The 23,144-nt window shown below is 26.3% G+C and overlaps 4 protein-coding genes and 1 long non-coding RNA gene across 5 annotated transcripts in view; 2 read left to right on the forward strand and 3 right to left on the reverse strand.

The window, feature by feature from the left end:
- The first annotated feature begins 1,589 nt into the window (after nt 1–1,589).
- On the forward strand, nt 1,590–11,466 carry LOC140668584 (uncharacterized). Its single transcript, XR_012047199.1, has 4 exons — nt 1,590–1,782; nt 1,891–2,076; nt 2,586–2,935; nt 11,016–11,466. It is a non-coding gene; the product is annotated as an uncharacterized lncRNA (long non-coding RNA).
- On the reverse strand, nt 2,716–12,846 carry LOC140668578 (green-sensitive opsin). The gene is made up of 6 exons (XM_072897738.1): nt 12,418–12,846; nt 8,059–8,153; nt 6,141–6,251; nt 3,670–3,929; nt 3,312–3,427; nt 2,716–2,943 (listed from the first exon to the last, which is right to left on the reverse strand). Exons 1-6 carry the CDS (start codon nt 12,616–12,618, stop codon nt 2,716–2,718), a joined length of 1,011 nt encoding a protein of 336 aa, XP_072753839.1. The 5' UTR covers nt 12,619–12,846.
- Nucleotides 12,847–15,663: 2,817 nt separating this feature from the next.
- On the reverse strand, nt 15,664–17,116 carry Prosalpha7 (proteasome alpha7 subunit). Its single transcript, XM_072898253.1, has 4 exons — nt 16,957–17,116; nt 16,787–16,869; nt 16,181–16,572; nt 15,664–16,082 (listed from the first exon to the last, which is right to left on the reverse strand). The coding sequence occupies exons 1-4, from the start codon at nt 16,975–16,977 to the stop codon at nt 15,814–15,816; spliced, it is 765 nt and encodes a 254-aa protein (XP_072754354.1). The 5' UTR covers nt 16,978–17,116; the 3' UTR covers nt 15,664–15,813.
- A 2,984-nt stretch (nt 17,117–20,100) lies between these two features.
- LOC140668643 (uncharacterized) lies at nt 20,101–22,723 on the reverse strand. The gene is made up of 4 exons (XM_072897846.1): nt 22,093–22,723; nt 21,670–21,781; nt 21,307–21,460; nt 20,101–20,245 (listed from the first exon to the last, which is right to left on the reverse strand). Exons 1-4 carry the CDS (start codon nt 22,264–22,266, stop codon nt 20,101–20,103), a joined length of 585 nt encoding a protein of 194 aa, XP_072753947.1. The 5' UTR covers nt 22,267–22,723.
- The window catches only part of LOC140668636 (uncharacterized), a 123,776-nt gene continuing 120,783 nt past the window's right edge, over nt 20,152–23,144 (forward strand). Inside the window, exon 1 of the mRNA XM_072897833.1 lies at nt 20,152–20,237. The gene's annotated coding sequence lies outside the window, so the exon portion shown is untranslated. The remainder of the gene's footprint in view (nt 20,238–23,144) is intronic.

Here is a 23,144-nt window from a genome sequence, read left to right on the forward strand (position 1 = left end):
AAAGCTGTGTATAAAATACAGAATAAACAAATATACGTCTCAGGTCAAATTCGTTGAAATTTCTTAATAATATTATTATAAATCGGATTCAAATTCTCGATGTCTTTTTGTAAATTATTGAATTATCGTGCATCTTAATAAAAAACATCTCCGCAATTTCTCTCTTTTTAATATGCTTTTCATTATGCAATATTGTGGGTGTTGTCCAATTAAAATCATGTGCAAATTCAGTCCTATGCTTACTGACGACAGAATGATTGCTAATATGCATTTTTATATTATTAGTATGTTCTTTAATGCGTGTTTTTAATTGTCTTTTTGTCTGTCCTATGTATGTAGCGTCACAATCCTTACAGTCAATTTTATAAACAATCTCTGTCATATTAGATTTATTTAATTTGTCCTTGCCACATCTAATTAGTTTGTTCAGTTTTTTCGCTATCGTACACACAATCCTTAAGTCTGTATCCCTGAATATTTTGTTTATTTTTTCGCTAAGATTTCTAACGGCATTAGTACGCACTTTGAAATGTCGAGTCGTTCAGTGCTCTCATCCCCGTTTGGTTTATTTTGACGTTTTAGACTACACATTCTTTTATGCACGTTCTATGATGTGGGGGGGATAACAGTTCTTTAGAATTTGTTTAACCTTGTTAATATTGTTTGCCTGAAACCGTTTATCCGATAGAAGAATCGCGTGATCAACTAAGCTATTTATCGTATTCATTTTATATTTAAATGGGTGGCTAGAGTAATAATTGAGGTATCTGCCTGAATAAGTCGGTTTTTGAAACCAATCCGTTATCAGTTTTCCTTTGCACCTTATTATTGTAGTATTTAAAAAGTTTAGTCTAGTATTCACTTCTACTTCATGTGTGAATTTTAAACGGTTATGATAACTATTAAATGTTGACAGAATGTAATCTATTGTACTTTTGTACATGGCACGATCGTGAAGATGTCGTCAAAATACCTATAATATACTTTAATGTCAAAATCCAGCATTTTTATGCAATACGTCTCTAAATTGTCCATAACTAAATCCGCTAATATCAGTGAGAGGGGAGAACCCATGGGGCTTCCATAAATTTGTTCGTAAAATTGCCCGTCAAAACTGAAACTTGTGGATTCTATAACCGTGTCGATAGCGTGTAAGAATTGGTTTAAATTGAACGTTGTGTTGTTAGAGATGTCTGCCCACCGTTTTTTGATAGCTTCAAGTACCAAATCTTTCGGGATGTTAGTGAATAAGAAGGATACATCAAGTGAAATCAACAGTTCGTGGTCTAATTAGATGTGACAAGGACAAATTAAATAAATCTATTATGACAGAGATTGTTTATAAAATTGACTGTAAGGATTGTGACGCTATATACATAGGACAGACAAAAAGACAATTAAAATACGCATTAAAGAACATACTAATAATATAAAAATGCATACTAGCAATCATTCTGTTGTCAGTAAGCATAGGACTGAATTTGCACATGATTTTAATTGGACAACACCCACAATATTGCATAATGAAAAGCATATTAAAAAGAGAGAAATTGCGGAGATGTTTTTTATTAAGATGCACGATAATTCAATTAATTTACAAAAAGACATCGAGAATTTGAATCCGATTTATAATAATATTATTAAGAAATTTCAACGAATTTGACCTGAGACGTATATTTGTTTATTCTGTATTTTATACACAGCTTTAGTGTTTGCGCTAACGTGTAAGTGTTATGTAGCATGAACGTGTTTTTAACTTTTTGAAGAGTCAGGCCGTGGGAGGTACATACAATTAATTAATTTAACGTTAACATATACAAGAACATTACCATACTGACACCAGAGTAAAGAACTAAAATAATGTAATATCATTTTGTTAATCGATTCCAGACTTGAAAAGGATCTAAACCAACGGTCGAAATGTCGTCGATTGTAAAGCCAATTTAAAACTCAATAAAGCTTTTTTAACCAGTTTGGTCGAAAAATAATGACACTCAATTAATTTTATTACTGGTGACATAAAATAAACTTATCTTTTATGCTATCTTTGTTAAAAAATAGGCAGAGATCAATATAGTAAGGGCAACATTAGAGCTTGTAGCAATATAGCGTATCGAGTTAGCAAAGAGAATAAATCTATCAAAAAGTCTTCTTATTTTTTTCAGTATATAGCTTCAGTGTCATTTGATCTTAAGTACACTTGGTTTTATGTTTGTATACATAATTTGAAAGTTAAAATATGTGAGAGAAGAATTAATTGTTTATTGTATTTGACATGAGTTTAAAAATAAAAAGATAATTGTACATTTTTATTTTGATCAAGATATATTTTAAAAATGTATTGTTTTTTCTACCTGAAAAATGGAGGAAACTAGTCCAACGAAACAATAAACACATTATTCAGTAAAATTTTGATTTTACATGAATTTTTAAGACGAGAAAACTTTTTGATTAATCTAATATTTATTTTGAAACAAAGATTAAATCAGTAAGCAGATGTCAAATTAAAGTAAAAGAAAAAGTATATTTATATGAAAAACATTTTTGTTATATGGAAAATTCAGATTCCTTCTCTTTAAACACAGAATAAAGAATAAAAAAAACTCCTTCCCGTTCTACTGCTCATTCATTGTTGGGTCTCTGATAGCATCTTTCTCGATGTATTATTCTTCCCCTCTGTGCACCAGCTCTGAGACGCACAAAAGGTACAAAGTTTTATCTTTCTGTTCGATTTATTAACGATTTGCGACTCTTCATTTCTATGTTATTCATTGTGGTCATTCCTGTGTTATTGATAACCCTCGAATTTGTATAACTGGAGAAGAAATTTTTCCAAGTGTGACAAAATTGTACATTCAATGTTGCGTATATTATAGGGTTATAACAGATGGAGGATTTTGCGAGAAGCGCGGGCAGCACCGTTACGATGTGGGAGGTTTGTACCTGCAATATACATATAAATTATCTTTCATGAGCTTTTCTTATCCGTCAAAGTTTGTAACACGTGAAGAGAAATTGATCAAGGCGTTGAGAAGCTATTGGCGTGTCGGTTATTAAATCTTAATATAGACAGATTTGCCTTGATCTCAATCTTTTGATCTCGTCGCGATTGGATAAAATAATTTTGCTACTTGAATGTATACGTCATAAAATACTGTCCTGTCATTTCCTCATTTTATGAATATTAATTAGAAACATCCTAGCATTAGTGTGCCAATTTGTAATTTGACATAAGTGGCAAATTAATTAAATCAGCTTTTAACGGGTTATTTTCGAATATTAAATTAATTTTCATGTTTAGTAATACTCACATAAAAATATTGAACTGCGAGTGCAAGAATGGCGTAGGGCAACCAGGCGATTAGAAAAGCAAGGATCATTAAGTACACCATCATTGTGATTTTCCTTTCCCGTCTGTTATTTTGACCTGGAGTGAGAATAAAATACTTATTGTTATAAGTAATAAAGCGTCTAATAAATTTCGTTAGAAATAGTCGAATTAAAGGAATTAAAAGTTCTCTAAAACTGTAATACATTATTAAATATGCCGAATATAATTTTTTTCTACAAAAATTGTATCTAGCATATCATAAAGTAAAAAAGAATTATATTTAACTTTATGTAAGTAACCAGATTTATTCCTACTGATGAAATCCAGTAGAAACTTACCAATTCTCTTACTCACATTCTTCAAACGTCTTATAATGCCGTAGTAACTGCTGATAATTATTATGACGGGAAGGAAAAATCCAAAAACAAATAAAAATCCGATATAAGTATCATTATGCGTCTCAGGATCGTGTACTTCCCAGGACACACTGCAAGATATGTTACCAGCCTCCAGACCATATTTGCCCCAATTGAAAAACGGTGGTAATGATAAGGAGAGTGCATATATCCAAACCAAAAACGCTAATATGTAAGCTTGTCTATAAGAATTGACAAATTTACAAAGAAGTAAATATTTGACGTTGAGAACAAGAACTTACACAAAATATTAAAATTAATGTTATAATTATGATGATTATAATTATATTATTGCTGGAAAATTTTTAAATTTATATTAAACAATTTATATTAATTAAAATAAAAAAGCGCATCCGTGAAGAAATATTTTTTCAGGTCATATTTAAACTTGTGTGAAAATATATAATGTATATAAAATGTTGCGTGACTTACATTCAAATATAAATAAATAGGCTATAGAGAAGCTCTCTCTATAGTCAATTTACATTTGAATTTTATATAAAAGAGAGTCATTCCATCTTTATCGACTTATTACACTTTGGCGATTAAAATAGGCCATTAAAATTTAACTAAATTTAAATATTGAATATTTAAAAAGAAATTTCCATAATAAAAAAATAATCGAGTTACCGAAATTATTAATTACTCGAATATATGAATCAAACTCAATTGAACGCAATTCAAGTTGAACTTTACGAATAGGGGCATGGTTCTATTTGATTTTTTTCCAGTTTATACAGTTTATCATTATTTTCAGAATTTGTTATAAGATATTAGAAAAATAAATAGACAAGCAAAACGCAAGAAAAACATAAAAACAAAAAATTTTTATATAATATATTTTCATATGTGAATTTCATGCAAAATGTTAAAAAATTTGAAAATTCTTTTTTAAAGGAAGATACAAAGGACGTATTTTTCGATTTATTCGAAATTAATTTAAAATTGTCTGCACGTTCACGTTTGCAATATTCGTGAAATTATTTCATTCTTGTTATGCAACGAAAATTAAAGAAAGATAGAGGATTTTCGCGAACGTTACGATATGCCAAATGAAACGTAGCTTTTGTAACAAAAAAGCATTTTTTAAAAATAATTTCTCAATGTTTAAATTAAAAAAAGCTTTGGTAAAGAAAATCTTAATAAAAAATTATAAGTAAGCATATTTAGTTTTTGTTTAAGTAAAAATTAAAGTTAAAAATAAGAAGAGAGGATACTTTATTATTTACTTTTATTTTTAAAGCAATTTAAAATAATTTGACATAATCTTTAAAAGCAATTTATTTTCAATATCTTTTTTATTTTTACAATTCAAAGATTATTATAATGTTTCTGTTGAAAAAAAAAACAATGAATTTGTCAAGATTTACATTTTTCAATTTTTAAATTTATATTTTTAACAGAAAGAGAGGATAAATGAAGATATTAAATGAATACATTATGTATAAATTCTTTGTCTTAACAGAATAATTTATTATAGTTACAGTATGTGATGAAAACTCCTAACTCGTTAGTGAAATATTTAACTCATTAAAGGAATAACTTTATTGTTAAAGCGGATTAAAAATCCGTTTGATCTTTTTTAGGTTACTCGGTCATTTTTAGATGCGTAAAATAAAGCAATTGCATCGATAACAAGGAGATTATTTTTAATCCGTCGTTAATTGCGAAAGCACAAATGCGTATTCAAAGGATTCTAAGGTAATACCAAATACTGTTCTTTTTTTATTATATAAAAAATGCAATGTGCCAAAATGTCTATATAGATAGAAATATAATATCGTGATGTTGATTTAAAATTTTTTAAATCTAATTGCACTATGTTTATTATTTATTTATATTCGTTCTGTTACTTCTCGGTCTTCTACGATAAATAATGGAGTTTATCACGATTAAAACTCAATTAAAACCTATTACAAACTGTGCAAATTTATGTGCAAATCATGTTTTAAAGGTGTTAACGAACATTTCGTAAATACAATGAGTAACAACTTCCTGGAGAACGTCGCGATGAAAGTATGTATGCAATGGAAAGCGTAAACGTCAAAGAATGGGCAAATTATTCATTTCACTATGCCTGATGTTTGTATCACAATCCCTACATTCCGTTTCATAAGAAAAAAAGGAAAATTATTTTCTGAAAGTTAAGTAAAATTTTATACATGACAGGAGCGGGAGTATTCACTTCTTGCTGACGACATGCTTTTTTTACAATAATAGTTACAAAATAAATAAATTAAAAAAACGTTAAGCTTGAAACTCGCGTCTAAAATAACAAAATTTTAGTTTGCATAAGTTTTCCCTTTATCCTTATACATGTGTGTATGTATGCTCTCTTGTGTGTATCTGTTATTGTTTGTCTTATGTACAATACGTGATTAATAATTCATTACCTTATTGATAATATTTTCATTGGACATTTCACTAGCAGGAACCTTTCTATTGCCATTACTGTTAAATTACCAATACTAGCGAATCCCATGGTAGTCATAAACCACGCGTACCTAAAGTAAGGAATCTAGTTATCATATTTATGTAATTTAAATCTATTGAATAAAATATTAATATTAATTATTCTAAAACATAAATTATATATTTGTAATTTAATATTAATCTTATTAAGTGTTTTTTACTTATAAATTAAGAGAGGCATAATGTATATAATTAACATATCAAATTTTACAGTTAATTATATACATGTATAATAATATTATACATACAAGATGTTCTACATAAAATAATATACATTAAAAATTTGAAAATTGTAGACTTCTTGGGGAAAAATATTTCCAAACCAAAATTATATTTGTTTTTAAAAGAAACATTTTATGAGTAGTATGGTTTTGACCCCTCTTCCAAAATTTAAAGATTATTCATATTTCTTAAACTAAAATTATAATTTTATTGAAATTATAAAATATTGTATATATTTTTTCTTATACAAATACGAATTCTTCTTATCAGTCTGCATATAAAAATATAATATTAAAGTGAGATTATACAATAAAATGTATTTTATATTATACAAAAAGAATTCTTACTTTAGAAAAAATTCTTACCTTAGAATTTTTTTAATACTAGAATGTATGTGATATTTGTTCAGACTTTTTTTTTTTAAATTGGCGTTTTTAAAATATTAAAGGTTGGCAACTGTAGCTGGGTTAGTTTAAACGGTTTAGGATGATGAAAACTTCTCTCATGGGACTCTGTGTATTTTAGCACCCAAGAGAGTTAGTCATATGAGAACAGTTGTTCAGTGACGACTAAAATTTTTATCGCAAATATCAAGTGTACAAACATGACTTTTTTAAATTTTCAGAGAAAGAAAGAAAAAAAATTGTTTCATAATTGTATTTATTATTCTTTTAATATTTTTTATCCAGTTTGATGTTTAAAATTAATAAAGAGAAAAGAATTTTACTTATCACTATATGTAAGAGAAATTATACGCAGTTGTTGACAAAATCAATTTGCATGTTACGTTTTGAAATTTGTGACAATTTATATTTTAAAAATTCAGGATCGAATCTATCAATTTTATCCGGATTAATTGCAATTAAAAAATCTTCTACCCATATTATATTATATAATATAACAAATATGTTGTTAATAAATTTTTGATTACTTTGTGATTTTTTTAATTAATTTGTTTGAATAATTTCTGAGATATTTTAATTGAGAAAGTAAGATATAAGAAATAATTCTAGATAAAAAGAGAAATGATAACGCTCGATGATAGCTCAAAAATTGTGTAGTCATAACTGAACTGTTAGTATTTTTATATATTAATTTATATATTAATTGACACTTTTACATTGGATGTTGAGATACTCTCCAGCACATGTTTTAATATATACATATGTACGAAAAATCTCTTATTGATTTGTGGCTCACCTTATTATTTTTATATGCAGAATGAAAAATAAAAAGTTTTATATAAGAAAAGATATATAGTTTTATTTGAAAAATTTTATACAATATGTATATAACTTATCAATGGTAAATAATTTGAATTGGAAATATTACTGTACTACATATTCATACAGAGAGAAAGATTTCTTTAGATTTATATAAAATTTAATGAAATTTATGTTTGAAATAATCGAAAAAAGCTGTTTATTTGAAGAAACTAATAACATTATTTGATTTTTAAAATACGTGTATCATATAATATTGTTTAATTCAAAGAAATAATACTTTCGGTCAATAAAGATAATGTTGTTTGAATAAAATAAATAAATCCAAACAAATTATTCAAAAAAATCATCCCCTCTGTGCATTCAAATAATAATAAATAAATATGATATATACCACAGACACACTTTATGATTCCAATACCATGTACCAGCAATCGCAGAGATCATTGTAACAGGAGTTCCCAACGCAGCTACTAAAAAATCTCCAGCCTGTTGCAATAAATGTATCAAGCATTATATAAAACTAAATCTCAATAAGGTTTTGTTTATATTAATCTATTAACAGCGTATTTAATGTATTTTTTGAAGTTGTTAGCTTTTCTGTTTTAGACAACAACTCAAATACTTTATATTATTTTCTTATATTTGGCAATTAATTATATAAATATGTATTTATAAAAAAGTCTTATAAATAACACAAAAGAATATAATACGTCAAATTTATCGATTTGATTGATTGACTTTTTTAAAACAATGTTATCGTAGTAGAGAAACTTTTCCTGGAATGGAAATACTTTGAAGGATCAATAAAACATAAACAATGCGCAACTTTATTACATATATTTAAAATGAAAATTAAATTCTATTTAATCTAAATTAAATTCAAAGATTATAGAAAATATAAAAATGTGTAAGTGTTATTCCAATTTTGTATAAATTTAAATTAAGCTTAAATTAAATTTTAATTTTCTAGGAAAAATTATGTGCAATTTGATTTTTTGTTAGTCTAAAAAGCGTGTTCTTATGTATTTGCATTCATATTTCTGTATAATCCTTTAATAGTTTCATGCGTATTTTGCGAATTAGAATTTTGTTTTTGAACAATCTTTTCGCGAAAAGATTATATGTATAGGTTGGAATATGTTGACAACATATTATTATGCATATCTTTAACGCAGATAGTTTGTAAAATCAGTCATTTAAAAGAAAACTTAAATAGACTTTTTAAAAAAACACTAATTTCTCTTCAAAGATTCGCTTTATATAAGACTTTGATTTTACGAAAGGCAACATAGGCGTCCATAGATCCAGAATATTTTACTTTAAATTAAATTTTGGTCAAAGGTTATAGATTGTATACATTAAAGGACGATACGGACATGTATACTGCTTAATGTATTCAGAATCTGTTTTCGAATGCATGGCACGTGTATTTGTACGCCGTATAGTTAATGAAGTTTTAAGATTTTTTTCTTCATTGCCAATCTACATATACCGTGACACCATTGAGACAAAGTTTTTCATGGCTGTATGAAAAAATACAACTTGTCTATCACATAAATTCAAACCTCTCTTGAGGTCTTTTATCCTTATTTTCGAAGTAGAGATAGCTTATGACATTTGGAAATATGTTTGTTCTTATGCAAATCTTAGAAATATCTATTTATATATATTATTTATTTGCGTTTATTCTAGGATAATTGACAAAGCTAATAAAATAAAATGTTTTTTTAAATTTTACAAAAATTAAAATGGAAAAGATCATTTGTGTGCTGTATACATGTCCTAATATATAAAATTTCCTTCAATTTAAACTTACAATTAGATATTTTTATATATTACATTTTATATACTAAGTTTTTTAACAATTTTTGCAGATAGTAAATTTGTATTTCTCAAAATTTCAAAAGTATAATAATAAAAAAGGTTTACTCTTTAAAACTATATGCTAAAATTCTTGAATAAACGAGATTTTATGGAATTCATGTCTGTAATTATAATATTTGAAAAAATTATATAATTTTTTATTTAAATTAATATTTAATTTTTTTATGAAACTTTTTTTTGCAGAATTATTATACCTTTCAATCAAATTAATTTAAACGAATTACAAGGTTTGATATTCATATTTTTGAAGTAATATTAAATTATAAAATTAAAGTAACATTAAATTAATAATATCTAAGAACGTCAACACATATCGTAACATATTTTGCTTCGATTGTTTATTTTGATTTTATCTTCTCACAGTAAATGCTACTTTATTAGCAAATTTATTTCCCCTACTTTCATTATTTCTCTTTATGAATAATTGATAATTATAATATTACATTACATATATAACTTTTAAATTAAAACTGTGATATACATCTGTAGAATATTACAGGTTTAATTTAATTAATTTAAAATTATATATATTTTTTTGAATAGTTCTTTATCAATAGATAACTTATGAATATTTTGTTATGCTATCATAGAAATGATAATTCTGGATTAATTGAGTACATTTTGATATTTCGTCTATTTTCTCTGTCATATTTTCTGTGTTAAAATCAGTTTTAATATTGTTCACAACAACTTTTACAATGTTGCTGAATTATAATAATATCAAAATTTATCATGTCGAAATATCCTCCTAAATTACCATATATATGTTTATAAATAGGTTTGGTAAACAATTATTTATAACTCTACACTTTATAAACTGGTTACTTATCTCTTTATTTTATCTCGTCCTTTTTAATAAAAAATCAAAAGCAAAGAATAACAACATATAGAAAAGTAAAAACATACAATAAAATTAAAAAAAAAATAAAAATATAAAATAATAATGCTATGAATACACGATAAAAAATATTTTGTATTTTTGTTGAAATTTTCTTGTGTAGAAATTTTTGTGTTAAATTTTTAACATACTCTTGTGTTAATGTAACATACTGTCGTTATGTTAACTTTTCTGCATTGAGTTAATATTCACTCTAAGAGTTAAAACAACACAATTAACAAATGAATCTTACACTAATTCACATTTTTGTGTTAATTTTTTACATATTTGTCTTCTGTTAAATTAACATTAAAATTAGAGTGGATAAATTGGGACACGAGAAATATGTTAAATTTAACACAAAATTTTTACCGTGTAGATGATAATAAAATTATACATTTTGAGTACAATTATATTTTTAATTATTAAAAATTTTTAGTTATTATTTTTGATTCAATTACAATTTTTAATACACGTACACACTAATAGCTTTTCAAAATTGATTTTCCAATTATTTTTGTCTAAAAATATTTTAAAAAGAAATTGTTATAAAGGGCAATTTTGAATTCCGAGTATACTCCTTAAAGTTTGCAGGTCATCAGTTACAGTATTTGTCCGACATATTCTCGATATTTTTGCTACAGAAAACTTGAGTTCAACAACATCAACTTGACTGAAATATTTATAGATGAAAATTATAATTTTAAGATATCTTGTAATTTTGTATAAGCTTTCTATTTTTTTAAATAAGTGAAATAAATAGAATGTATATTTCTTGTAAAAATCGAAGAATTTAGTGTTTGTACAAGACAATAAAATGCTCTGTAAGCAAAAAATAAATAATATTATCTATACTATTATGCTCCATTTAATCGCATTGATTCTATAGGAGTATGTTAAACGACAGGATTTTCTTTCACAATGCATCGCGTGATATTGTTGTAGGAGTATGTTTTAAACGATAGAGTTTCTCTCATAATACATTGTATGATATAAATAAGTAAAAATATCTATATTAAACAATCAATTCAAACACGTGTAAGTTTCATTAATGCGATGCGAATCAACACAATAGAGAAGTCTATTTTGTATTATTTTAAAATTTCAAACTGCAATTAATAATTATTACAACGTTATAGAATAATATGTTGTTACAGTACAGAGTGATATCAATATGTATCTAACTAGATTTGCAATTTTAATAAAAGCTTGTAAAACGTACGTATTACTGTATATTTAATTAAAATATACTGTATAAATAATTAAAATAAGTGTTGTATTTAATTAGCTAATTAAAATATTCTTTAGTAATATAAGAACAAATGTGCATGATTGCTTTTTTAAATTGCTATATTTTTTATGAATTGTTATAAATAAAAAATCAATAGCAAAGATATACTTCTTCATTAATTACATTGAATTAGATTGATTAAAAGACTTCCGAAACTTTCAAAGTATTGGATATTTGTCTTTTTCTCTATCTCAGAATGTTCACAACTTGACAAGTAAAACTTTATTTACAATTAGTCTTTCGATTTGCTTTGCCTTTTATATGCTCCTGTTAATTTTTGTTGACATTTATAATATTTATTTTCACATAAAAAATTGGATTACAAAACTATACTACGTTAAGTATAACTATCTATAAGAGATTATTAAAACACAGATATACATATATTATATTTCTTAATAAAAAATAAATAAAAGATAAATTTATTAGAAAAAAATCCTGACATATATTGTTGTTAATAATTCTTAAAAAAATTTTTAAAAAAATATTAAACTACATACGTATATAGAGATTTCTTTATTTTTTATAATTTTTATAATTTCTTTTTATAGCATCTGCAGTTGCGTATGAATTTTTATCAAAATCCACAGAAAATGCATTATTGTTAAAATTGCACTTTAAAATATAGAAAAATTAATTTTTACGTATAGATTATTATTTGTAAATTCGATAAATCGATAAACGGTTCTAATACTCACAACCATATTGATGAGGATCACATTGTTGGGTGTCCATAGCACGGTGGAGTTTTTAACAACTGTCAAGAGGACCAGCAGATTTAGAGTGAATCCGAAGAAGCCGATAATACCGAGTACGGTGGCTGCAAAAATGTAAATAACGGACATTTCTTGTTCCCCGACGATGAAAACATCGTCCGGCGGTCTCGTACTCAAAAACATGTGTACTTTCTATCGTCGAGCAAGATTTCCGATTAAACCGCGTAGAACACCTGTTCTATGACAGGAAGAAAATCGAAACGCTCTGCCGACGACGATAGCGAAATCAATGTGGTTTATTTGCCTTGTTTACTTGTAAAAAAAACTCGTGGGGAAAAAACGAGTGGCGGCAACAAACGATACAAGGGCAAATCCGTCCCGGCCGCATTAATCAAAACCAGTGGCGGAGTTACAAAGTCATACCCTTATATAAAGCTCGCCCAAGCCGCCCTCGCTGCGCTTTCCCCAGCCGTCCGACAACCAACCAACCCCGACAACGTGAAAAAGCAGCATGCGCGAGGATCAAGCGGATCGCCAATGTTTCTTCATCGAAGCGCATTGTTTGTCCGTAGGATTACATTTCAACATACAATATAACATACATATGTACACAAACATATATTTTTATTAAAATAATTATAAGCCTAACATTTTAAAATAATATACTTATAATTAGTTTCATTAGATTATCATTTTTAATAAATCTTAGGTTATGCATTTTATATAAAAAATTGTTTGGATAAAGATTATATTTGATTTCAAAAAAGATATTTTCAGCAGAGATTTTTTTAGCTAAAGACGAGAGTTCAAGATTTTTTCTTTCGTTTTTTTAAATTAATTTATATGAATTTTGAATGAATTTTTTTTCTTGTTTTTTTCTTACTTGGTTCTTCCAATTATTCTACATGTAAAAAGTAAAATCAGAAAAAAATCAATATTACGAGATATTTCATAATTTATTTTGACATGTGACTTGAGATATGTAATCTTGTATTCATTCTTTCACTATTTGCTAAATTTTTCAAAGAATAATAAATAGAATCGATTCATGATTTATACAAAGTATAATTGCAGCTGCAAAATATAATTGCTCATTTAATCTTAAATGCAATTATACAGTTTTTTTTTATATTAACATCAAATTGAAGGCTTTCATGTATAATGTCAATAGTAGAAAATCGGGCTACTTGAAAACAGGCAGTAAAGTTCAAATTTTTTCTTCTTATAATTTGATAGTTCAGTTTTCAATCTCTGTGATGATGATTTAAATCAGAGACCGAAAGATGTGAAACTAAACTTATTAATAACTTAATATTAATAAAGACAAATTAAAAGAAAGAATTTACGTCTTATTTATCGCCTGTTTCTCATTTATTGTTAATTCGATTACTATATATTATTTTTTATATATTAATTCGATTTATTCCGTACATGAAAGTATAAAAATAAAGTCACAGAAAAGTAAATATTTTACAAGATTTATAAAATGTATATTTTATGTTATAATATTGTCAAAAGAAATTATAAATTATCTCAAACTCTCTATTGGTTTTTTTACAATTCTATTTTAATATCTTCATATATGGAATGATAAAGAGAATAGACTTTTATGTAAGAGGAAATTGACTCTATCATGCACAGATTTCTATATCTATGTATGTATGTATATATATATATATCTTCTAGATGGTTCTTCTGATTTATTTTTTCTTGAATAACAAAAAATGACTTTGAAATAGCCTTTATCGGAACAAAACTGTGTTGATTATAAAATATATTTCTGGAAATCAAGTAGTCTCTTTATTTGAAACATTTCTTTATAAAACATATATCTTAAAATTGATTAAAGGTGATAATAGGAAAGATTTGATACTTCACTTTATCTGTGTATTATTTAATGTTGATAAAACCACCATATAATCTTCGATATTTCGACCAACTGTGGATGGAATTTTTTATTTAAAGTCCATAAAATACTTCTTTGCATTTGTATTTTTCAATTACATTTTGTTACAACTCGATATCTTCAGGCAGGATAATCATGATTTGTCTATCTGTCTTTCTCTCTCTCTTTCTCTCTCTCTCTCTCTCTCTCTCTCTCTCTCTCTCTCTCTCTCTGAAGATAAAGTTCTATCTGGTTCTCTAATACTTGCTTAAGTTACGAAATCAAGTTACGGTATCATCTTTCAAGATAATTGCCATTTTATACAGAAAAATATAGTTGTGTATTCTCTGATTTTATTTTGCAATTTATCGAAGAAAGTTATCATTTTTTTGGAATATTTTCCCTTTCTTTCTTATAAAAACCATATATAATGACAAATTAAAGTCTCAAAAAATAATGGAAAAATTTACAAGATACACTAAATATTAATATTGTATTATCACAATAATCTTATTTTCAACGCGATAAATACTTAAGAATTTGACAAAATGATTAATAGCAATTAAAAAAAAGAGAAGTCTAGTCATCATTTTAAGTTAGATTTCTTATCTCAAATAGTTTTTGCTTAAAAAATTCTTCTATTTAAAAATTAGCATACAGATACTCATAATTAATTCTCGTTCGTGAACTTCATAATTGACTTCAAATCAGAAATAAATCCTTCATTGAAAATAATAAATTATTATATTTTATGCGCAGCATCCGTTATTATCTAACTATTGCGAGCAAACTATTATTATTGCAAAATTCTCGTATTCGATAATTACATTTATTATAGGAATACGATTTGGTGAGGATTATTGTGATGCAACGATTAAATCTACGTATTAAACTTATATAAAAAATGCTAAATAAATTTTCTCACATATGACAGAAATTTGTGCGTTTTATATAATTTTAGTTTTTGCAGTATAGCTTTTTCAACATTAATCTTGTTATGTGTGGAAGATAATTCCTTCGTTAGAAAAAATCAATCCCTGCATTCGTTATCAATTGTAGACTGATTGCAATAAATACCTGGCTCACGTTTCATAATTAAATCGAGCTTTCTTTTCATTATATGTTATTACAATATAATGATCGGATATAAAAGTATTTAAATGGTAACGAGACAGTTGGCTAGCTAAAAAATTTGAATGTTAAATAAATTCATTTTCTACATATTAAATAGAAAACGAGTTGGAACTCATGCATAAAACTCTGACTTTTTGTGTGATTATTTTTACTATATAAAATATATATTAATTTTACTATATAAAATTTTCAAATAACACGCAAACATATCAATGGTGTTTTCTTAAACAAAAGACTTTATTTATTTCACTCATTGTTAAAATTTTGAATCGGTGCATATATATATATTTGTATATTAATATTTAATTTTATCGTTTTACAATACAAAGAATTTTAATGGCAGTATTTCTAACGTCATTTTACATATCTTCGGTATCACTGTCCGAATCTTCTGCCATTGCTTGTCGTGCTTTCGTTTCGGCCTCAGTTTTTATATCGATTGGTACACGTTCGTGCCTTCCATTTGTATGGGCGCCAACCCAACTCATCTCCAATTCAAACTGTTTATCTTTCAACTCATCATGGACGAGATAAATAATACGAGCAGCTTCCTTAACTAAATCCTTAGATGACATCTCTGGTAACTTTAACTTTTCAATTTCTGTTTTTGCCGACTGTTTTGCTTTACCTGTGAAATGATATAAATATATAGAGTATAAATTTTTTCTTCCAAAAAATTTTGTTCCGAAATTATATAATAATTGTCATTATCAGTATTTTACTTACCTACTGCACAGCCATAGTAACCATACGATACTCCCGATGGATCTATCATATACAATGCTGGACCATCGGTTTCATAAGCGCTGAGTAGAACGGAGCAACCATAAGGACGAACAGCAGAATACAAAGTATATGCGTGCATGTACATAGATACCCTTTCATTTAAATACTTCAGTGGAATACCGACACCGTACTGTGCCTTATAACTTGCAGCTTCTGATCTTGCAGTCTCTGCAATTTGTCTCGCATCCGATATTATACCAGAGACTGCCATACCAACGTGTTCATCTATATTGAATATTCGTTTATTAGCACCTGGTTCGAAGAGTTTTGATGTCACTATCTTTTCTATAGCAAATACTACACTGTCCTTCCCTCGTAAGCCAATAACCGTTCTGCAACAAGATTGCAATTACATTTGTACATAAATGAGACACAGATACACGTGTATTCTTTACTTTTATGATTGTTTAATCAAGTATTCTATACAAAACAGATTTATACTGTTATAATATTAATTCTCATGTGGTACTATTTAAATTGAGTGGAAATACTATTTAAATCGATTTTTTCATGAGAATTTATTTATAAAATAAATGTAACACTCACCCTCCATTTTCTACGGCTTTGTGAGCATATTCCACTTGAAATACGCGTCCGTCTGGCGAAAATTGCGAAGCGGACAGATCATACTGTAAGAAATAAGGTTAAGTTCTAATGTCAGTCACATTAACATTACATTTTACAATCATATCTCGTGTAATACGCAGTATACTCACTCCTGTGCCTATCGAACTCATTTCTCGAAAAAGATATACAGAGCAACGTAATTAGCTGTGATACGAAAAATTGTTTACACGTCTACGACGTGAATAGGCGAAAATCAAACGACTCGACCAAACTCGGTACTCAGTGGCGGGTGGCGGTGCAGTCGTCAGCGTCAGCGCGATTGTTAGGATAGGTTGGGTAAAACCGTACATGCAACGTCACCTAGTGACAGAGATCGACAAACAGATATGAACAAGACACAAGACGCAATAGCGAGATCTCGATCTCATATCACGTTTTTAGCAAACGGTGCGCGGGAAGTGCGCTCTTTTTATATGGGCTTAATTTTTTAAATTTATTAAATAAATAAAAAAAGAAAAATATATTTGAAGTTACTTTACTGATGATCTATATGTTTATTGAGAAATTTATATATTTAAAATTATTTTTTTTAATTTTATTTATATGTAACTTTACATACCCGGTAAAAAATTTCTTATATATAATTATATATAACAATATAAAAGTATATAGAAATATATAAAATTCTGTATAAGTTATGTATAGTTATGTATAGTATGCATAATTTTGTATTATCGTTGACTGACATCTAGCCAACATTAATATAAAATTATATATAATTATACAATAAGTCATATATTATTATATATAATTAAACATAACTTATATAAAATTTTATATATTTCTATATAATTTTATATGGTCACATATCATATATGATTATACATAATAAATTTTCTACGGGGTACATATATTATATATATATATATATTTTTTTTTTCTTATTCTTTATTTATATTATTAAAAGATAAGATATTTTAACCTTATATAAAAATATTGTACATTAAAATAGAGAGAATAGCTGAAAAAATAAATATATCTTGTAGTTTCGAGATATATTATATTATATTATTATTATCACGCTTTCTGATTTTAATGTTCATATCTTTGCACTGTCACTCATATATACATTTACAAGTATTTGCGCACCGATAATAATGACACTCTTTTAAAAGCCCGGTAAAAAATTTTTATATATAATACCAGACAAAACTATACAATATAATTATACATATTTTTACACAACTGTGTAGAAAATCCTATATAATTATATTCAATTCTGCATAACTATACATAAGAAATTTTTTATCGGGAGGTAATATATTAACTTTAATATTGGATTAAGAATGCAAAACACAAGAAATAATCATAACTGTTTGAAAGATTAATCCACAAAGCACTTCAGCGATCACAACAAGAAATTTAGAACATGATGAAATAGATTATTATTTGCAACTGGTCGCTAAATTGGAAGTTATTCCGTTTTATTATATTGTCTCTATTTGAAGCACAAAATTGAAATTTCTGCGTAACTTAAATACATATATATAATTTATTATATTATTAGTTATGATCAATTCTAAATGGAATTGCAAAGCATTTTAATTTTGAACTGACCATATTTTGACGTCAAAGTGTCGTGTGTTGCTATCTGGGTTATTTAAAATATAATTTTAAAAAATAACTAAAAGATGTCTAAAATTAAACGTCTTTTATAAAATTAAATATCTTATGAATTAACTCTACAAGATGACTTTTAACGGGACATAAGGCATCTTTTAGTCATCTTTTCATCGACTATACACTCAGACTAAAAGATGTCCATGCCGAAAATCCGCCATCTTTTTAGTCATTTTTTAGACGTCTATGTATTGTCTGGGAAGACTTTACAACATATTAATTATTTGTATAAGTTGTCTTTGTTAATAAATAACTTGTGAAAATGTGCTAAAAGAGATGATTTTTCAGAGATGGTATGGGAAATATTAAATTTGATTTGCCACTTCAATACGGAGATGAAATATAAAAAAGGGTGTATTATTCTTCCTTTTCAAGATTCTCGTCTCGATAGACGATTAAAACATTTTTGCTGAGGAAAAGTCGTCTCCAAATGATCTTAAGAATTTGCCATTAGCAGGTTTTTCACCAATTACCGGACAGCCTGTATATGAGAGTGTGTAAAAGTATATAATAGGATCTAAATGTAATTGAAAACTTTCTGCACTGCAATCAAATGTGTGTTTTGAAGTGTACAACAGCATTATAGAGATCGAATTTTTTAAAACATATTTGAAATTTTTAAATACTTTGAAACATAATTTTCTTAACGGTGTTTATTTGTTTTTTTCATAAGTTTTTTTCATAGAACGTATAGAAAATTATATATACTACACATAAAAATTTATATGCTATAATTATATAATAAATATATGGTATCACAAACATCTAAAATATATTCGATAATTACATTGACAAAAATTGACTGCATGAAAAAATAATTAATGTTTTATTCATTTATCAATCTACATCAGATTGATAGGTGAATAAAAAAAATTATTAGAATTATCTGAAAGTAATTATATTTTTTAAGTACTCGTAAAATTATTAGAATTATCTGAAAGTAATTATATTTTGTTAAGTAAGCATAAAATATATTTTAGATGTTTGTGATACTATATATTTATAATATAATTAATGTTATATATATATAATTGGGTTTCAAAGTTTTGTAGAATTATCTGACAATGAGAAATGCATTTATAATTTTGATAAACACTACCCTATATCAGCACGGAACGAATAAACTAACTATAATATATATTCATTAATTCAGTATCTTCTAAAAAGAAATTTAAATAAGAATAATTTTACTTTTTCATATTAATAACAATGATTAATGAGACATGCACAAAATTTTATTATTCTTTGGATACAATCTTATATTTTCTGTTGGACTAAAATCATTATATAAAAATGTAAATAATTCTAAAAAATTATTTTTATTTTTTCATTAATTATAATAATATTTTCATTAATAATAATAATATTATTTGCATTTTCGGACAAGAATATCTGTATAAAACTAAAGCATTCTAAGCTTATTGATGATTATCACTTCAGTTATAATGAAAAATAAGCCACACGTTAATTTTTAAAATTTTATAATAATTTGAAAATATTATTTATTAATAAAATTTATAACGTGACTTTTTATATATGTAACTTAGTCTAAGAAAATGGAAAAAGAATTATAATTATAATATTTTATAATATTATTGATATTAATGTTTGCGTTATCTTTTTTTGCTTTGCAAGAAATTATTTATGTTTTCTTTTTTACAGCTATACTCTGGTGGACATCGCTCGATATTGCCATATTCAATCGCCTTTCGGAATTCAACCATCATCTTCTCGTAGTTAGATTCTGCAGGTAAGCTTCTGCGAAAATACAAATATTATACGGTAATATTCGCTATTTCAATTTGGTAGACATACTTGAAATTTTCAAATAATTTAAAAACTTTAAAATGCAGTATTAGGTACATCATCCAATAGCACGATACATCTATTCAAAAGTTACGCTAATTATGAATAGCCAAGCACTTACCAAGCACTCAATATTATACTGAATGTTATACTAAACTACTATATTTACTATTTAACTTTATATTAAATATGCACCCATTAATTTGAATAGTTAAAATTATAAACTTTGAATTGTTCGAATTATATGAGTTTGATACTATTTTCGAACAAATCGATCTATTTCAATTGACTTCAGATAATATTATATAAAGTTAGGTGATGTACTCTAAATAGATAATAAATAGAAGTCATTTATTTTCTACAAAAAATACTAATTTTAATCGAAAAATTTTTCTTAATGTTTAACTCACTCGAGAAACCATAAGTAAATAAACTATATATATTAATATATTTAAATTTTTTTTTGTTCTGAAATTATGTTTACAAATAAAAATTCTTTTGCACTGTTATATGTATCAAAATGTGTTTTGAATTTTCAATCACACAATTATATAATTCTAAAAAATAATTTTTATTTTTTATTAATTATAATAATATTATTTCCATTTTCGAACAAGAATATCTGTATAAAACTAAAGCATTCTAAGCTTATTAGATGATTATCATTTTAGTTATAATAAAAAATAATAATAAAAATAAGCCATACATTAAAATTCATAACAATTTTTTTTATATAACTTAGTCTAAAAAAGTTCATATATTAACCATAAATTTATCAGAATTAGATATAAAAGCATATCGGGAAAAATCGGTATGCGAATAATAGTACAGAGAGAATAATTCAAATGCCGAAATAATTTTCGATCTAAAGAGTTTTTAATTTTTAATGTTAAATAATTTTTGCACTTTTATAAAATATAAAGCGTGCTAAGAATTTTTTTTAATGTAGAATATGTAGCTTATTAAAATATGCTTTTATTCTTGCAAATTATTTTTTAATACTTCGTACATACTGTGGCATCAATTTCATCGTCTGCAAAAGCATTTCAGCAGCACCGAGATATTCTTTCGCTATGTGTGGTTCTTCACAAGCTGCTCTATATAAACAAGAATCACCCATTAGATATCCAAGAGCTAGTGCGAGTTCACCTTCCGACACAATATTTTCTGAAATTAAAAGAAAAATTACAATCCTAATTATTATATATGTATAATTAATTTAATTATAAATATTTACGTTTGTATTCCCCGAATTTTTATTTCGTTGAATTTTTAAAGTGCGACGAAACATTAATTATTTTTTCATGCAGTCAATTTTTGTCAATGTAATTATCGAGAATTATTTTCGGACGGACATTAATGATTGTCGAAATTACCATCTTCTAATTCACGTCCTTTGTAGCCGTGCTGTCCTAGATAGCCGGCGCCAAATACAACCGCTTTGAGCACCAAAAGAAGTAGCAAATTTGAGAGATTTAGATTGAGCACCTGTAAGATTATTTTCATAATTTTTATATTACTTTAATATAACTCTAGTAATATCAATTTTTTAAATTTTATCATTAAATATTCTGGTAAAATAATTAAATGAAATAGATAATATTTAAGTAAAATTGTCTAGATGCAGCAGTAATGCATACATATATAATATTATTGATTATTGATTATTATTATTGATTATTATTGAAGCAATATTACTATATTTATATGTTTATATATATGTTGTTCAGTATTTATCAATTATAGAAAATAACTATAATGTTTGGAATCGTTGCATAATGACGTTTAATTTTGATTACCTGACTGGTAGTCGTTGATCTTTGCATAAATTCCTTCGCGATCTCAGCCAGCATTGATCCAGCATATTTTTTATCACTGGTTCCTTTGTAAGATTCTCGATCATCGACGGTACGAGCATATACACCACAGATTATCAGTACGACAATCACAAACACTTTGGCATTAATTATCATCTTTCTTAATGAAACACGTGAGTGTAATCAATAAGACAATCCTCCACAAAAGAAAATCTAAATCTCATATAATCGCTTAGAGCTTAGATTAAAAGTACCATTTTTTCGTGATTCTTAGAAAAGTGTCAAACAGAATTTTTTGCAAAATCCTAAATTTTTAATATATTGTACAAGTTCAAACTTGATAATGTATATACCGTTACTACGTTGAGATTGCAACAAAACGTTGGAACTTCTGTTCGAAAATAAAGTAACTGTGTAACGATATATCAGCGTACTTTTATATTGAACGTGTTGCGTTCTCGGCAAAGCGTGAAGTCACTACGTTTTATCCGTGTTCATCTGAGCTCGAAGTGACATCCTTTGATTTTCTCCATTGTAACGATAAACCATACAATTGCTAATGATGTACCTATTAGTCGCTCTCCAACTCTCAACCATACGCTCTATGCGCACATTTTCTTTGCACGTTGACGGAAATAAGTGGTGAAAGCACGTCACTTGCAAACTTTTACTCGAATAAAACATCGGTATTAAAATTAAACGATGCGCTTGTCAAACGTAGATCCATTTGAAATATTTTATATATTCGATAAGTTTTTTCATATTCGTGTAGGTTTTTATTGAATTTAATATAGTATGACATTTATTTGATGTTCCTATTTAGGCGAACAATTCGGACGGTATTATATGTATGTATATTGCAAAAATATTTTTTCAAAGCGACATTTTGAACGTAATTAAATTGAAATAATTAAATTAAAATAATCAAATTAAAATATATAAAATTAAAATAGATGAAAAAAATACAGCGATCGAAACTGCAAGCAATAAAACGATCGGAGGATCTAATAAAGGATCTTCTAACTATTCGCAAA

The sequence above is a fragment of the Anoplolepis gracilipes genome, chromosome 8 (assembly GCF_047496725.1).
Source record: "Anoplolepis gracilipes chromosome 8, ASM4749672v1, whole genome shotgun sequence".
Lineage (NCBI taxonomy): Eukaryota > Metazoa > Arthropoda > Insecta > Hymenoptera > Formicidae > Anoplolepis > Anoplolepis gracilipes.

Bases quoted from the DNA above. Each gene is read 5' to 3' on its own strand.
- LOC140668578 (XM_072897738.1), bottom strand. From the start codon at position 12,618: ATGTTTTTGAGTACGAGACCGCCGGACGATGTTTTCATCGTCGGGGAA. The intron at 3,428-3,669 runs GTAAGTTTCTAC...TTCTCACTCCAG, and splicing joins GAATGTGAGTAAGAGAATTG to GTCAAAATAACAGACGGGAA. The intron at 2,944-3,311 runs GTGAGTATTACT...TGTATATTGCAG, and splicing joins TCGCAGTTCAATATTTTTAT to GTACAAACCTCCCACATCGT.
- LOC140668643 (XM_072897846.1), bottom strand. From the start codon at position 22,266: ATGATAATTAATGCCAAAGTGTTTGTGATTGTCGTACTGATAATCTGT. The intron at 21,782-22,092 runs GTAATCAAAATT...ATAATCTTACAG, and splicing joins GATCAACGACTACCAGTCAG to GTGCTCAATCTAAATCTCTC. The intron at 20,246-21,306 runs GTATGTACGAAG...GTATTTTCGCAG, and splicing joins ACGATGAAATTGATGCCACA to AAGCTTACCTGCAGAATCTA.
- Prosalpha7 (XM_072898253.1), bottom strand. From the start codon at position 16,977: ATGAGTTCGATAGGCACAGGA. The intron at 16,870-16,956 runs GTGAGTATACTG...TATTTCTTACAG, and splicing joins TGAGTTCGATAGGCACAGGA to TATGATCTGTCCGCTTCGCA. The intron at 16,573-16,786 runs GTGAGTGTTACA...ATCTTGTTGCAG, and splicing joins AAAGCCGTAGAAAATGGAGG to AACGGTTATTGGCTTACGAG.